The 17,635-nt window shown below is 51.4% G+C and overlaps 1 protein-coding gene across 2 annotated transcripts in view; it reads left to right on the top strand.

The window, feature by feature from the left end:
* The first annotated feature begins 5,179 nt into the window (after nt 1-5,179).
* The window catches only part of CNNM4 (cyclin and CBS domain divalent metal cation transport mediator 4), a 37,171-nt gene continuing 24,715 nt past the window's right edge, over nt 5,180-17,635 (top strand). For both annotated transcript variants that reach the window (XR_009217262.1, XM_058534523.1), the window contains exon 1: nt 5,180-6,596. Coding sequence is in view for 1 of the 2 variants with exons in the window: in XM_058534523.1 (XP_058390506.1) it covers nt 5,195-6,596 (1,402 nt within the window). In the remaining variant the exon portion in view is untranslated. The remainder of the gene's footprint in view (nt 6,597-17,635) is intronic.

The raw sequence follows: 17,635 nt of genomic DNA, 5'->3' as shown, positions 1-17,635 counted from the left end.
TAAAGCTACTGGCTAAATGTTTCCTCCTCATTTCTCAGCCCTGGGCCCAACAGTATTATGCTTACTCCCTTTTGAAGGGAAATCCAATTCATTCCACAAATGCATATGGAATGCCGAGCATTCTGGATACAGAGATGACTGTGACACAGTTTTTGCCCTTGAGGGACTCTCAACCCAGTGGGAAATGGCCTCCAGTCAACAGTAGGGAAGAGAAGAAAAGGAAGAGGCAGAGGGTGATGGACTACTTTGCAAAAAAACAATCTGTTTTTCTAGGCGGAACTTCCATTTTCTGCTTTATACACCCTGTGTTATTTGACTTTGTTGCAATGAACACGTCTAACTTAGCAATTTTAAAAGCCCAGTAAAAATATAAAAATACACAAATGAATAAATGAACGAAACGTAATGTGAAAGTCTGGCCTGGGGAAAGGAAAAGAAACATTTACGGAACAGTGCTTTCAAACACGAGCTCATTTAGTCCTTTTGATACGGCGAAAAGGGTCTCTTGATCCTCATCTTAAAAATGGAGAAACCAAACGCCCTAAGAGGTGAAGAACTTTGCCCCAATTCACCAGCTGATAAGGGATAGAGCCCATGACATTTCTGCTACAGCCTGTTCCCATCTGCCAACTAAGAAAAAGGGGCAGAAACTAGGGACAATGACTCCAAGAACTTTGTTTTCAAGCCTTTGTAAATACTACTCAGTGTCTGTCATCTTGCTCTTTCTTGTTTTTCTCCAGTGATTCACAGTTAATATCTTCAAATAAAAAAGGGTCTTTGTGTTTTCAGAGGCAGAAGGAAAAGCTTGCTGGGGTAGCCAGTCTTGGGGACAGAGGGTGCTCCAGCGCACAATAGGAAGAGGGAAGCAGAAAGGAAAGAGAGCAGGCAGAGTCCTGGGTCCACTCAGACCCTCAGACCCGGTGCTACGTGGGACTCCTCCCAGGGGCCTTAGTGCAGCAGGGGCTTCCTGGCAGGCCTTGCCTTGCAGGGTTGTTAAGTTTTTTCAATCCCAAGTGACAGGCTTCCTTCTCTCCCAGCTTGCCAGCCTTTGCAGCCTGAGCCTCTTGGTGCTGTGAAATAGCACGATAGTCCTTTCGCCTTCCCTCCACCAGCTCTACCTCTGCCCCAGCCTCCTTTCTTCACTTACAGTGGAGGCCCAGGTGTCCAGATGTGGTCTTGCTTGGTCCTTGCTGACCCACCTCAGCCTCCTTTCTTCCCCCATAATCCCCTACTGATTTTCTCCCTCTGCAGGAAAGGAAAGGGAAAGAACAAAAGGCTGTAGCTGAAGCTGGATGGAGAGACATAATGGAGCTAAGGAAAGTTGAGTGTCCTCTAAAACTCTGGGCCTCATCATTTCCATCATCATCATGGTTACTGATCACGTTTACTGAGCTATTACCACGGGCCAGGCATCCTCTCTCTCAGCACGCAAGAATGTCCCAGAGTCCCAGGTCACACAGGCAATCTGTGGCCATGCCAGCCCTGCAGTGTGCCTCCAGAGCTGTGCCTGAACCCCCATGGTGGGGCATCCTGCCTCCCATGGTCCTGTCCCAAAGGAGGACAATTTGTCCTATGGCCATGGGAGCCTTGAAGCCCACCCAATTAATACAAGCTTCCTCACCTTTGCTGCTCCGGCATTTGACTCCCTGTCAGAGGCACATCCTTTTATTGGCCTGGATTCGCTGACATGATGTTTTCATCCCTGCTTCAGGCTCAGTGAAGTGTCTGTCCCAGGTAGGAATCATGACACCAGGTCCTCATGTCCCCACTTGCTGGGATGATCTGAGTTGGGAGTTGAAAGGCACCATCCCAGCTAACCCCATGCCTGCTCCGTCCCTTTGTGGAGGGATGACTGCCCCTTCCCTCTTGCGACACTTGAATGGCATGGATGTATCTGCAAATATCCTGCTCAGGGTTATTGTCCACTTACAGGCAGGCAGTGAACAGGCCACTGTATGTACTGATGATGGCCCAGGTTTCACCCTGAAAAGGTGTCCCACTGCTCCCAACCAGGCTCTCGCACCCCAGGGTCCATGGCATCCGCTGAGGGACTCTGCCCAGAGTGGGGCCATGGCAGGCCTCAGCCTCTGAACTCCACCAGCAGACAGGCAGCTTCTCTGCCAGCAGCTCCCCATCTTGGAGACCCAGAGGTTGAAAAGGGCTAGGAATCCAGCCTGGGAGGATCCCAGACTAGAGAGAAGAGCAGGAGATCCCAGGTTACTAATTCGGGACCTTGTTCATCATCTGATCCTCAATGTCAGTGCAACGCTGGGTACAGAAAAGGGGGCCATAAACCTTCAAGGCTGTCTCTCTGCACAGGACCAGATGGAGTGGGCTCAGTCACAGAGGCGTAGATGTGCTGCCACAGGGCCTAAACCTGGAAAGAACCCATCAGGTCCAAGGATCTCTGAATGGAGTGCTTTGAGATGCTGAGGTACCAGATCCTTCTGAGAAGGACCTTCCCAAACCCCTTACTTGCAAATGGAGGCAACTTAGGTGAGTAAGGGCCTCTCCACCCAGAGGCAGAGAAACAGGTCTGCTCCCCAAAGAAGACGGCCTTCTCATTTGCAGTCACTGTCTGCCATTCGCACAGCCTGGCTCACAGCAGCCACACACACATCCAGGCTTCCCCACTCTTCATATTAATAGACCTCCAACTCCATGTTGCCCCCAGCACTCTGTGGGAGAGGTTTTTCAACTCTGCTGACCTGGAAAGGTTAAATGCTCTAACCAGGGATGCAAGCCTGGGCCTCCAATGCCTCCTCCAACACTCTCCACGTCATACTGCATTCACCTTTCACTGAGGGATTCTTGTCTCCTCCGCTAGATTGAAGGCCCTGGGAGGGCAAAGAGGAATCTCATTTCTTTACTTCGTTGATTGTCCTCTATTTACCTCATCACAGATGTGAATGTAATCACAGATGGGTATAATTAAATGAACTTCAGCAGAGACTGATTTTTCCTACCAGACCCTCATCACCCCTCCCACTTTTAACCCAAGTATCTTAAAAGCTTATCTTTTCCTTCCCTTTGCGGGCTTCTGTCTTTGGACTCAGTGCACATGTAGAGAGCTTCTGAGTAGAGACAGTCTGAAAAGGGCAAAATAAAAATAGCCAGTGGGTCGATAATGGAATGGGAAAGTCTCTAAGTACAGTGGGGGAGGGCACTCATCCTAAAGCCAGCTGGAAAGAGATGGGGGGGGGGTGGGCAGAAGCCTCCTGCGGAGCCGGGCTTGCTTTGAGGCAATGCAGGTGGCTCATCTGGTGGGTGGAGGTGGGAGGGAACAGTCGCTCAAAGGTTCTGCTTTCTGCTTTTGTTCTGTCTGGGCCAGTGCCCACCCTGAAGCTCCTGTTCCCTACAAAACTAGCTGGCTGGACCCTCACTGTGGAATATGAAGTGAGGCCCCTACGTGCAAGGGACTGCTTTCGGCTGGGCTAGTATGCAGAGCCCTCTAACCCTGCTAACAGTGCTTCATTACATCAGGCCTCTGCCACCACGCCTCCTCCCATAACAGTATATGATTGTTCCTCTCTGTTTAGACTCTTTCCGGCTGGTATTGATTGTTGCTTTTATTGGCAAACAGCATACCAAATAAAAATAAACACAAGTGTTTGTGCAGAGGGAGATTAAAGGGGATTCTCTGTCTCCAGGGCTGGGAAAAAACTTGCTCCGAGACCCAGTGGTCAACGTGGTCCCTGAGTCTTCCCTCAGCGCACCTCTGCAATTATGCTAGGGATGTTTGTTTGTCTCCTTCCCCCTACAGGGCCGGCAGCTGCGGGCTTCCCCACACACCCTGAGTTTTTGGCACTTAATTCATAGTAATTCATAGCTGCCAACTGACACCGCGGTAGGGCCGTCCAGGAAGCAGTCATCTCAGGGCTAGGCTGGGGCCGCGCCTCTCGGCTTGTTTCCACATGCGGCTGCCCCAGATGGCCAGTCACCCCCACAATTTGGGGTTAGGGGTTTGGTCCCGGAAGGGCAGGCAACAGCAACAACAACAACAACAACAACAACAGCTACATAGCCAAAGAACATTTAGAGTTGTCCTGTCGTGTTTAACACCTAGGCCACAGGCTTAGTGAAGTGGTGCTGTGGTACAATTCTTACTCTCATTTTACAGATGTAGAAACTGGGGCTGAGAGACCCTCGAACTTGCCTTCCCAAAGTCACACAAGCCTGCCCCTAAGATGACGATCTCTAAGGACCCCAATCTCTAAGGACCCTGATGTGTGCCTAGACTCAATTTCTTCATCTGTAATATGGAAATAATAACACTACCTCTTAGAGTTGTTCAGAGGATTAAATATTATGTATGTGTTTGTTTTGCCTGTTTTCTTCTCTAGACTGTAAACTCGGGCGGGTAGGGACTTTGGCTTATTCACTGCTATATTGTCAAAGTCGGGAACAAGTGCCTAGCACACAGAAGCTCAATATTTGTGTCCTAAATGGAAACGACATGAGATAAGCCAGGCCAGACCCTGGCCCTTCTATCTGCAGGTACATTGTACATCCTCAGTTCCCAGATTGGGGCTGGGAAAAGCCACTGCTGGCCTTGGGACAAGGCCAGCAAAACCCCCAGGAGTGCGGAGGCCAGAAAAGTCTTCAAGGCGCTGGCTGCAATGCCGGTGGACTTGCAGGCCTCCCGCAGGCCTCAGCCCTCAGGTTCCTCTTTTCTTTTCTTATATCAGGAAAAGCATTTTCCTCGCCGAATCACAACGTGGTGTGGCTTCTGAGGTTCCTGCAGAGAAGGGCCAGCCGCCCCGAGCTGCAGACTTCTGCGGAAGGGGAACGGGCAGAGCACGCCAGGCCCGGCCAGGCTGCGGACGAGGGACGGCGCGGCCCCGAGAGCGAGTCCGGGCGCAGGAGAGCGCGACTCGCGCGGAAAGGCGGGCGAGGAACGCGCGCGAAGAAGAGGGCGGGGCGGGCGCCCGCCGGCGGCTCCCGCGCTCCGGCGCCGCTCCACCTTAAGCGCCGGACCGCCTTAAGGGCGGGCGCTGGAGCCGCGCGCCGGGGGCGGGGCCTCCCATGCAAATGAGGGGCGTGGGTTGGCGGGGCGGGGCGGGCGGGGCGCTGACCTGACGTCAGGCCCGCGGCCCGGGCAGTTGGCTCGGCGGCGGCGCAGCGGCAGGAGCGGCGGCGCGAGCGGGGCTGCGCGGCGGGGCGCGGGGAGCGGCGGCGGCCGAGCCGGAGCAACATGGCGCCGGTGGGCGGGGGCGGGCGCCCGGGCGGCGGGCCGGCCCGAGGGCGCCTCCTCCTGGCGGCGCTGGTGCTGCTGGTGCTGCTGTGGGCGCGGGGGGCCCGGGGCCAGGGCGACCCCCAGCGAGGCGCGATCCTGGGCATGAGGCTGGCGAGCTGCAACAAATCGTGCGGCATGGACCGGGATGGCATCATCTTCGTGTCCGAGGGCAGCACGGTGAACCTAAGGCTGTACGGCCAGAGGCTGGGCTCTATCTCCAGCAACCTCATCTCCTTCACCGAGGTGGACAACTCCGAGGCCGTCCACAACTCCACCAGCTGCCCCGAGCTCACCAAGGACCTGGTCGTCCAGCAGCTGGTCAACGTGAGCCGCGGGAACACGTCGGGGATGCTGGTGGTGCTCACTAAGTTCCTTCGGAGAAGCGAGAACATGAAGCTGTATGCACTGTGCACTCGGGCCGGGGTGGACGGGCCCTGGCAGAGGTGGACGGATAAGGACTCGCTGCTCTTTATGGTGGAGGAGGCTGGGAAGTTCCTGCCCCTCTGGCTGCACATCCTCCTCATTATGGTGCTGCTAGTGCTGTCGGGCATATTTTCTGGCCTCAACCTGGGGCTTATGGCCCTGGACCCCATGGAGCTGCGCATCGTGCAGAACTGTGGCACGCAGAAGGAGAGGCGCTATGCCCGCAAGATCGAGCCCATCCGGCGCAAGGGCAACTACTTGCTCTGCTCGCTGCTCCTGGGAAACGTGCTGGTCAACACCTCCCTCACGATCATTCTAGACAACCTCATCGGGTCTGGACTCATGGCCGTGGCCTCCTCTACCATTGGCATTGTCATCTTTGGGGAGATCGTACCTCAGTCCCTGTGCTCCCGACACGGGCTGGCTGTGGGTGCCAACACCCTCATTCTCACCAAATTCTTCATGCTACTCACCTTCCCCCTCAGTTACCCCATCAGCAAGCTGCTGGACTTTTTTCTGGGCCAGGAGATTGGCACCGTTTACAATCGGGAGAAACTGATGGAGATGTTGAAAGTGACAGAGCCCTATAATGACCTCGTGAAAGAGGAGCTAAATATGATCCAGGGCGCCCTGGAACTACGGACCAAAACTGTGGAGGATATCATGACCCAGCTCCAAGACTGCTTCATGATCCGCAGTGATGCCATCCTCGACTTCAACACGATGTCAGAGATTATGGAAAGCGGCTATACCCGCATCCCTGTGTTTGAAGATGAGCAATCCAATATTGTAGATATTCTCTATGTCAAAGACTTGGCCTTCGTGGACCCGGATGACTGCACTCCCCTCAAGACCATCACCCGCTTCTATAATCACCCAGTGCACTTTGTCTTCCATGACACCAAGTTGGATGCCATGCTGGAGGAGTTCAAGAAGGGTAAGGCCTGAGGCAGTTCTCCTGGTTAACTTTTGTCACCCCTCTCGTACTCTTGCCAGTTTTGTGTCTGCTGCTCATAGTGTTCCTTTCGTGTGACCTTGTGTACCTTTGCCCATCACCTCTTGTGCCTCTGAGGTGAACGGTATTTGGGACAGCAAAAACAGTTCTTAAGCGTCTGCTGTCTGCCAGGTACCGTGCTTTGTGCTTCAGGTGAATCAAAGCTGAGTGACACACCTGCCCACTTGGAGGGATAGAGTAAGGCCTCATGGAGCTGTTGAAGCGAGACAGAGTAAGGCAACAGCAACTAGAAGGATGTGCAACTACGGCAAACAACTATCTACTGGGGCTTTGGGCGGCGGAGGGGGGGGGGGCGAGGAGGAGGAGGATTGGCAATAGATGTTAGCTCAGAGCCAGTCTTCCTCAGCCAAAAAAAAACAGGAGGATTAGCATGGATGTTAGCTCAGGGCTGATCTTCCTCACACACACACACACACAAAAAGACAGAGTAAGGCAAATGCCCAACACCAGGGCATGGAGATTAGAGCCCAGAGGGGCGCATGTGACTGGGGTGGGGAAGGAGCTGGGGAACTGGGAGAACCTTCACAGGGGAGGGAGCATTTGAGGACAGACTTAAAAGATGGGGAGACTTGGTACCTGAGGCAGAGGGAACCCCATGAGCCGAGAACCTGAGCAGGGGAGCAAAGGATGTGCTTGTTGCCCAGCAGGTGGTCCTGTTCAGCTGAGGATAGGCTCTGCTGATCTTTGTCAGTGAGGGAGAGGCTGAGTCATTAGCGGCCTTGTGAAGAGTCTGAAAGGATGGTAAGTTTGCTTGGAGCTTGGAGCTATGGAAGGTTTCTGAGCAGGGGATTGCCGTCACTGGAGCTTCTAGCCCACAGAAGCTGAATTGGGAGGTCTCTAGTTGGCTCCCCACTCAGAACAATGCCAAGTAATGCTTTGACTATTCAGCAGAAGCAAGCAGATTAAGTTTTGGTTATTGTTCTGTCTTTCCCAGGCGCCAAACATAAGCTTCTCTCCTGCGGTCTGCTGGAATCTTCAGCTGGCCTTGCATGGCCTTGTGTTTTTTTCTCACATGGCTTCTTGGCCAGTTCTCAGGTAGTTAGAGAGGCGCTCGGAGGGTTTGAGGGAGCCTCAAAGCTCAGGGCACACACCCCTTTCCTTACTTCCAACAAAACTTTCCTCCCACCTCTGCCCCTCTGAAGCCCTCGGCGTGGCAGTAAACAAGCCAATTATAGAGTAAAACCCTCCTAGGCCAAGAGGAATGAGGAGGCAGAAAGGGAAACTCTTTATAAAGGAATGGGGTGCAGGGGTGCTCATCCTAGACCCTGAGACTTTGCTTCATTTCCCATAGGTAGAGCTCCTGCTGGCTAAGACCTAGGTCAGCCTGGGAGCAAGCCCCAGACCCTTGTCAGTTGTTTCTAGAACAGTGGGTGCAGGAGAGCCTGAAACTAGCTGGGTCAGTGGGTGATGGAGTGGGCTAGGGAGGAGCTGGCTGGCCTTGGCAGATTTGGTCTGAAAAGATGCCAGGATGGGGAGTTGGTACCCTGCCTTTTTCAGTTTCACAGACTGAATCTCAGCATCACAGCTAAGAAGGACTTGAGTCATATAAGTCGGAGTGGGAGACAGTCTGATAAGGCGGCCTCACTCCAGAGGGATTGGAGGGACAGGGACATCCGGTGGTGATGGCATAGCCTGAGGGAAGCTTTGGGGGTGCAGACCCAGGAACCTATTTCTCCTGGGTACCCCAGCCTGAGACAGAAGAGCAGTGAGGGTTTGAGCCCCACCCCCACCCTGCAGCCTCTTGGCCCGGAGGACTTCTCCCGTGTTGTTTGGTCAGGAACCTGGTTAGGGCTCACCAGGGCGGCTTCCTCCTCACCACCTCTTTGGTCTTTGGGACTCTTGTTGGTGACACACCCAACAAGCACGTTTACATCGTTCAGCATGGATCTGGGTCCAACCAGTATGGATTGGCTTGGCCAGGCTCCCCAGCCCCTGATCAGCAGGGCTCAGCTCTCCTAGGGTGGGAGCTTCCTGGGTCTTGACAGGGCCATCTTTGGATTCGTCTTGTAAAAAAGTGCCCTTTCATGAAGCTGGGGAAACAGGGCTAGCATCTCTCAGGCAGAGCTCTGCAGAACTCTTCACATGCACATTTTAGTCCACTGGACTCTCCTCCTCAACAGGCCAGTGGCCTGAGCCCGAGCCCTGGAGGGGGTGCTGGTAATTCCATGGAAACACAGGCACTGTCTGCCTGTGCAGCAGGAAGCCCTGGAGTGTGATATGGTCCCCCTAATGAACGTACCCTTGGGCTTTAAGCCATCATCACTTCCTGGTCCCCAGTCTCCCCCCAGTGTGGCCTCTTCCAGATCTTTCCATCTGGCATTTACCTTTTTAGTCTGAGGCCATCTGGGACATGGCAAACACTTAGTGTACATCTGCAGTTTTTTTTTTTTTTAATAATTTTATTTATTTATTTTTTTCCCCCAAAGCCCCAGTAGATGGTTGTATGTCATAGTTGCACATCCTTCTAGTTGCTGTATGTGGGACGTGGCCTCAGCATGGCCGGAGAAGCAGCGTGGCTGGAGAAGCGGTGCGTCGGTGCGCGCCCGGGATCCGAACCCGGGCCGCCAGCAGCGGAGCGCGCGCACTTAACTGCTAAGCCACGGGGCCGGCCCCTACATCTGCAGTTTGAAAGATTTTCTTTACAAATCTGGTGTTTGGAAGGCTTCTTTTTTAGCTAAGAAAAATGAGTGAGCAAGGTTAACAACAGCCAGTATTGTCCTCAGCATCAAAATCAGAGCTGGGGTTGCCGGCTGAGTCTAGCTCAGTACCTCTTGGAGGGTTTGCCTGTGCTTCAGTGGCCTCTTCAGTACCCAGCCACTCCAAGTTGGGTGAGGCCCCTGACCTCTGCCAGAGTCTTTCTGCTCTGAGTGTAATCCTCTTTTAAGGTCATTTTGTCTCCTTCCTGCTCACCCTCCCCCCCACCGCGTTATGAGCTCCTTGAGGGTAGGGATCATGCCTGTTAGTGTTTTTGCCACTCAGTGCCTGGCAAAGAGTTGAGTCTTCAGTAAGTGCTCATTAAATGAATGAATGAATGAATGACAAATGAATGGCTATCTCACAAGCCCTGCTGGCCTTCTTGCTGTTCCTTGAACACACCAGGATGCTTTGCCCTCCCATTCCCTCAGGCTGGAATGTTCTTCCCCAGCTGCCGCATGGCTCCTCGCTCTCCCTCGTGTCTGCTTCAACTTCACCATCCCAGTGAGGCCTTCCTGTCACCCTATTTAAAACTGTAACCCCCCATCCTACCCTGACCTTCCTGATCTCCCCTACCCTGTGCTAATTTTTCTTTTTCTCGTAGCACATATCACTTTCTAACAACTGTGTAATTTACGAGTTTGCTGCCCTATTTATCGTCTGTCTCCTCCCACTAGAATAGAAGTTCCAAAGTGCAGGGCCCTGTGTTCACTGCTGTGTCCCTACTGCCTAGAATGGTTCTTGGCACATCGTAAAACCTCAATAGAAAGTCGCTGAATGAATGAATGACCTGTCAGGTTTGAGAGAGAATTATCCCCCTTGCAGAAGTGTTGGAATTTTGAGAAGCTGGTAAGGGATAAAGAAAAATGAGTGTTGTGCCCTTACGCGGGGGCTTGACGCTTCTAGCTGCACCGAGAAGGACTGGAGGAGCTCCTGCAATCACATGTTTATTAACGGTTCGGCTCAGCGACTGAGAAGGAGAGTTTGGAGTCTTGAGTGTGGTGCATGGTTCCCCTTCTCTGTGCCTCAGTTTCTTGTTGAATAAGCAGTCTTTGACCATCAGGAGTTTACATAGGTTCCCTCATTAGTGTGAGTCATGAATGTGCTCCTACACACTCAGAGACAGACTCGGGGAGTCAGCGCAGGCGTGGGGGGCTTCCCGTGGAGACTAAGACAAGGGTGTTACAGGTTCCCAGCTGCTTCTGCCTCCTGACTCAAGGCAGTTATCATTAGATATTTATTGACCCCCATACAGTGTGCAAGACATGATGCTAGGTGCTGCAGGACCTCAGGAGTAAGACCATCTGGATGGTGAGAGCTGTGAGGCCACTGGGAGGCTCATGCGATGCGAACCTTGGTCCTTTGACTTAAACCTCGCCTAGCACTGTTTGCAGTGCTGGGTATTGTGGTTGGGTTTGTCTACAGCTTGAAATATTAGAACAAAGGCTCCCTGGGCTTCTCCTGGCTCAGCGGCATTTTTCCTCTATCGCAGATGCTCTCCCAGACTCTGGAAGCAAAGTACTGTAATCAATGAACTCTCCCTGTGGAGATCAGAAGCTCAGGCCCACACGGAAGGCCACCTTCCAGCCTTTTGCTGTGCCCCTCCCTCTGTGACATTCCTGCCCCTCCCAGGCACTGAGCTCATCTTTAGTCATCTTATCTTTCCCCACCCACTTTATAAGCATTTAGCCCCCTGTAAAGAGCTGGGTTTAAACTCCAACCAGCTGGGTCACTGACCCATGAGGTGACCTTGGACCTGTTATTGCTCCTCATAGAAAGTTGGTGGGTTATAAATTGGAGGGGAAAAAAGCTAGAAATATTTTCGTTAAAAACTCCTCCCATATTTCCCCCACCTCATCACATTTCTCCCTCCTACTTGATGTTATTCCTTAAACAACTTTACAAAGTCAAGCAAAAACGCTGCACAATTTTTGCATTCGCTTTTGGTTTCTACCATCTGACACCTTGAGTATCTTATTTCCTTCCATTTGCTTGTTCATTCAATTATTCAGCAAACATCTAATTTTTTGAAGCCTGTGTCAGACTCTGTGTGAGCTGTTGGCAATCAGAGAGGACTGACACAGCCCTCTGACAGAGCTCGCAGTCTGCCAGGAGACAGACATGTAAACAGAGCTTAGCTGTGCCCCGCTCAGGTAGGTGCCGTGGGGCAGAGGAAGGCCTAGGCCTGCGAGATGCTTCTCAAGTCAGAGTAACAGGACCCGGAGATCGTTACGGAGATGTTGGAGTCAGGGCCAGGAAGAAGCTGTGAACACCTGAGGTTCCTAGCTTGGGATTCATGTTGATGGTGTCATTTGATGGAAGTGGGGAGAGGAAGAAGCAGCCACACTTTGGTGAGGGTGGAGGGAAGGGAGTGATGGTCAATAATAGTGGTGTGACCCCACAGTGAACTCTCCTGTGCCCAGCATTGTGTGCACCAGAGCTTCTCACACTTGAACATCGGCCCAAACTGCCTGGGCATTTTGTTAGAAAGCAGATTTGAACTCAGTGGGTCTGGGGTGTGGCCGGAGTCTGCATTTTTGGCAAGCTCTCAGATGATGCCCACGCTGCTGGTCCGGGACCACACGGAGCAGCACGAGGGTGCAGTCCATGCGGGCGGGTGTGCAAGTGAACGTGCCCGTGTGGAGCTTGGGAGCGAGGCCAGGGCCAGGCTAAAAGGTTTGGAAGTCAGCCGAGAGCAGGCGGAACGTGCGAGGCGTGTAGAAGCCTGGCCCAAATGGCTTCTTGGAGAGAAAAAAGAGCCAAGCACCCATGGTTTTGGGAGCCTCCTGGGGAGGTCAGATAGGGCAAGGGCCGAGCACAGGTTATGAGATGGGACAGTAAAGTCACAGGGTGCTGGGAGAGGGCAGCCTCAGGAGTGGAGTCAAGGCAGCCGGACACCTGGTCTCAGCTCCACCTGGAAACAGGCTCTAACTGAGCTGGTGGTGTGATCTCGAGAAGCTGCCCTGGGGGCAAGTGTATCTGAGAGAGGGACAGCAGCTGCCTGCTGGGGTAGAGGTGCCAGTGGGGCAGCTGACAAAACGCTGGCCAGGTTCCTCCTCTCTTTCTCTTGAGCGGAGCGCTTGGGGGCACGGAGTATGGCCGCTGTCGGGGGCGGGGGTGGCAGGGCGGGGCGGCCAGTGGGCAGCTGCACCTCTCCCCCTTGCTGGCACCGTGCAGCCTTTGGGCTGGCTTCCCCAGAGGAGCCAGAACTGAGGACAGTTTCACCAGTCTTCTGTTTACAGTTCTCTTCCTAAAGCTCTTATTTGTGTGCTGGAAGATGCTGCCTTATGTCTAGGCCCTAATAAGAGCTTCTTAGATCATGGTGAGATCATACTGGTGTTTATTTTTCAAAAATCTTGTATTTTTCATTAGAAAGCCTAGCTCCAGAGTTTTCCTGGACACCTCTGGTAGGATGGGAGGTGTCAAACAGATGTTTAACCTTGAAAAGGTGCGTGCACAGAAACTGGGTCCTACAGGATAAATGGATAAGGGGCAGGGGACTTTGGGAAAGCAGAGGCCTGTCTTGTCAGTAGAAGTCTGGGAAGACACTCCAAAGGAGGTGACATTTCAGCTGGATCTTCAAGGGTAAATAGACACGGCATTTTCCACTTCTGTGGTCTTGTTGTGGGAGAACTGGGACAAGATCACAGGGCGAGAAATGAGCTTATCAGTCCTTGGCGCCAACTTAGGTAACACACCGCTTCTGCATGTTGTGACTGTTCAATCCTTTCTAGAGGGGCTGCGAGGCATGACCATTGTGTGTCTTCTCTCTCCACCCCCTCCCCCACGTTAGTGCTGTCATACAGACAGCCAGGGTCGTTGAACAGCAAGGACATCTTTGAGGGAAGGGAATGGTGCCTGGGTCTCAGGCTCCTTGAGGGCAGGGGCAGCGAGTGTACACTCCTACAAGGCTGCACAGCAGGGGGAGTGTATAGAAGGGGAGGATGGACCAGGCCCTTCTGTCAGTGTCTTGGTGACTGATTTTAGCAGAGCCACCTGGTTCCTTCAACCCAGTCCCCAGGGAGGGTTGCCTTGCTTGTCCTAGGGCTGCCTCCCTCCAAGCCTTCCTTTGGTCTTAGGGATTTTTTTGAATTTCTCAGCAGAGCTTGCCGTGAGGATGTGAGGGTTGTCGAATTTCCCAGAGTGCCCAAGATGGCCCTCAGCTAAGAGGATGAGGAGTAGCTTTCCGGTGCTCTTCCTGCCCTGTGATCCACCGCCTCTCCTCTGCTTCTCTGAGGCCCTCTGTCTGCTGTCCGGCACAGCTGCCCTTAGGTGCTCGCCTGTCCTGTGCCTCAGGTTGCCCCTCGTCACCCCTGCGGGTGCCGAGACATCCTGTAGCTTTGTGGCTACGTAAAAGGCTCCTAGCTCATTTCATAGACTGGAATCTGGACTCCTATTTATTATGTGATTTTTCTTTTTACTAGTGCTTGTTATAAAAGACATACATCTCATTGTCAGAACTTTAGAAAACACAAAAGGGGCCGGCCCGGTGGCTCAGCGGCTAAGTGTGTGCGCTCAGCTGCGGCGGCCCAGCGTTCGCAGGTTCGGATCCCGGCTGCGCACTGACACACCACTTGTCAGGCCGTGCAGTAGCGGTGTCCCATATAAAGTAGAGGAAGATGGGCATGGATGTTAGCCCAGGGCTAGTCCTCACGAAAGAAAAAAAAAGAAAACCACAAAAATGTAAACAAAACAATCCACAAGGCTGTGACCTAGAAAGAACCACTTTTAATATTTTAATTTATTGTAATAACTTTTTTATAAATTTTATTTTTTAGTTCAAAAAATCTTGTAACAAACAGCAAGATCAAAACCATTTTCATTTTTACAGCCATGCTTTCTCCTATTAGCTGCCCATATGTGTTTTCACGTTGAAATCATTGTCTGCATACAATTTTGTGTCTTGTTTTTTGGAACACTGTTTAGATTGGTTCTTCAGATTTTTCCTCTGATAAGAAATGAAATCGTGGGCCGGCCCTGTGGCTTAGCGGTTAAGTGCGCGTGCTCCTCTACTGGCGGCCTGGGTTCGGATCCCGGGTGCGCGCCAACACACCGCTTCGCCGGCCATGCTGAGGCCGCGTCCCACATACAGCAACTAGAAGGATGTGCAGCTATGACATACAACTATCTACTGGGGCTTGGGGGGGAAAAAAAGGAGGAGGATTGGCAATAGATGTTAGCTCAGAGCCGGTCTTCCTCAGCAAAAAGAGGAGGATTAGCATGGTTGTTAGCTCAGGGCTGATCTTCCTCACAAAAAAAAAAAAAAAAGAAAAGAAATGAAATCTTTTTTTATCCCTGGGATTCTTGGGAGAAGCGTTTGGGAGGATTTCCACAGGCTGAGGGCGGGGCAGGGCTGTGTGGCTGGCTGACAAGATGATGAGCCCAGAGGGCTAGGGTGTGCTGCTGCCAGCCTGTTTTGCTGGGGGTTAAGCCTAGTGTTGCTGGAGCATTCTCCAGAGGTTATAGTCAGAGTTGCTTCCATGCTGCAGGGCTGGTTTACTGTGATCTGGGCAGGGTTCTCGAAAGACTGGTTTCCCCGGGCTCTCTGGAACGCCTGGTCTCTGGCCAGCGGGCAGCCAGGAGCCTTGGTTGGAAGGAGGCTCCCTCCCTCTGCAGGCTCACTCCCACACACACTTACGCCCCCCTGCCCTCCCCAAGACAGGCTCACACACATGCACACTCTGCCCTCACAGGAAACACACTTTCCCCCACACACAGGCAGGCAGGCTGTGTCTCTCTTCTCTCTCTCTCTCTCTCCTTTCTCTTCTTCTCTCTCTCCTCTCTCTCCGTCTCCCTCTCTCTCTGTGTCTCTCTGTCTCTGTCTCTCTCTCTCTCTCTCACACATACACACATGCACAGTCACCTGGAGTCCTGTGTTTTAAACTTACGTCCATCTCTCATCAAACTTCCCTAAGAGTGAGTTTAAAAAGTGAGTAAATGCTTATGCAGTGGAGTTTATTTCATGAAAGGCTCAAAATAGTGACTGCCTCTTGGGCTCAGAAGAATTTCTCTGGTTGCTGGTGATTTGGTCACTCACTTTAGTGACAGTGTCCAGGTCAGAGACTTGTGGTGAGGATTCAGTGAGGGAAGGCATGTAAAGCACTTAGCTCAGTGCTTGGCACCATGTGATCATGCAATAAATGTTAGCTATTTAAAAAATTATTGTTATTACTATCCAAAAGGTGCCCCGGTTGGTGCTGGTACCAACTTGTGCCACGCTGGTTCTCACAGACTGGCTGAGGTGGCAGGCTGCCCCACTGTCGGGGGTGAGGTGCCTTTCTTGGAATTCTAAATACATGGAGGTCAAAAGATCCCACTATATAATTACATGTGAATTTAGATGCCATCTTATCTGGACACTAGTGTGTATATTAAGGGTAACAGAAGCCAGAGCTTAAGAAAAAAATGTATGGAAGAGAAACTTAAAACTGAGGAAATTCTCCTCATTTACTTAATTATTTGTCTCCTGCAAATTGGAAAAAGTTAGCCTGCCATCCTGATTGCCAGCACATTCATGTTCTAACTGCAGAAGCGTAATCTGAGGATGCCGCTCCAGGGAGACGCCCAGGGGACCAGGCATGGCCACATTTGCCACTTGCACCTCTACCTGGGTTCTTTCATTTCAGGATTCACCAGTTGCCTGCTCCCTCCCTCATGTCTTTTTTTTTTTTTTAATTTTATTTATTTTTTCCCCCAAAGCCCCAGTAGATAGTTGTATGTCATAGTTGCACATCCTTCTAGTTGCTGTATGTGGGACACGGCCTCAGCATGGCCGGAGAAGCGGTGCGTCGGTGTGCGCCCGGGATCCGAACCCGGGCCGCCAGCAGTGGAGCGCACACACCTAACCACTAAGCCACGGGGCATGTCTTAGTTAGGGAGGGAAGAAGCTATGACAGAACAGCAGCAGAGACAAGAGGGGGATCCAAGGGAACAGAGACTCCCCAGGAGGCCCAGTCTCCCAGCAAGTGCCCCAGACCCAGAGCTCAGGAAGAGGTTAGAGCAGGAAAAAGGAAGTGCCTTTGTTAATGGTTAACCTTTATTGAAGACTGACTTAATCCTCCAGAGCCGTAGATGGGGAACTGAGGCTCAGAGGGGCTGAGAGTCTTGCCCGGTTACATGACAACTAAGTGGCAGCCCAGACTGCCGTCCTCCAGAGGCCAGGCTCTTAACCACTGTTCTGTGTCATTTCTCAGTGAGATCCAAGAGATTAAGAAAGAGACCAGAAGATTGGGATATTCCAATAACTCCAAGCTAGAAAATTTACTGTCAGTCCTAGATTTTTTTAAAATTGAGATATAATTGACATATAACGCATTATATGAATTTCAGGTGTACAACATAATGACTCCATATTTATATATATTGCTAAATGGTCACCACAATAAGTCTTGTTAACAGTCCTCATCACACATAGTTACAAAATCTTTTTTTCTTGTGATGAGAACTTTTAAGATCTACTCTCAGCAGCTTTCAAATATACAATACAGTATTATTAACTATAGTCACCATGCTGTACATTATATCCTCATGACTTATTTATCTTTTAACTGGAAGTTTGTACCTTTTGACCCCCTTCACCCGTTTTGCCCACTCTGCACCTCCTGCCTCTGGCAACCACCTAAATTTGTCTTAAAGTAAATTTTTCGTTGAAGCAAAGTGCATAAATCATAAGTGTACAACTTTGTAATTTTTTGCAAAGGAACACCGCCGTGAAACTACCTCTGAGTTCACGAAATAGAACATTACCAACACACTAGGAGCGCCCCCCGGACCCTCCCAGTCACTGCCCCTGCCCCCTAAATCATCATGGGTTAATTATTTTCTGTTTATGAACTTTCTAAAGTGAATCGTACAGTATGTATTCTTTCGTATGTGGCTCCTTCTGCTCAACATTAAGGTAATGAGCTTCATCCACGTTGTGTGTAGCTGTAGTTCATTCTTTTTTGTTGCTGTATAGTATTCCATGATATAAATACACCATGATGGTACTGTTGATGGACACGTGGATTGTTTCCAGTTTGAGACTATTACATATAATGTCCTAAGAACACTCTTTTGCATGTCTTTTGGTGACTATATGTAGGCATTTCTATTGGGAGTAGACCTGGGAATAGAATTGCTAGGACATAGCATGGGCACAGATGAGACACTTTTCCACAGTGCTTGTATCAGTTTACACTGCCGGCCCCACAACTCTGGTATTGTCGGCTGTTTATTTGTTTATTTTATTTTATTTTAACCAGTCAGGTAGGTGTGGTAGTATCACA

Source organism: Diceros bicornis, chromosome 40, assembly GCF_020826845.1.
Source record: "Diceros bicornis minor isolate mBicDic1 chromosome 40, mDicBic1.mat.cur, whole genome shotgun sequence".
Classification (NCBI taxonomy): domain Eukaryota; kingdom Metazoa; phylum Chordata; class Mammalia; order Perissodactyla; family Rhinocerotidae; genus Diceros; species Diceros bicornis.
The sequence above is the reverse complement of the archived record's forward strand: the minus strand, read 5'-3'. Positions and strand labels throughout refer to the sequence as shown.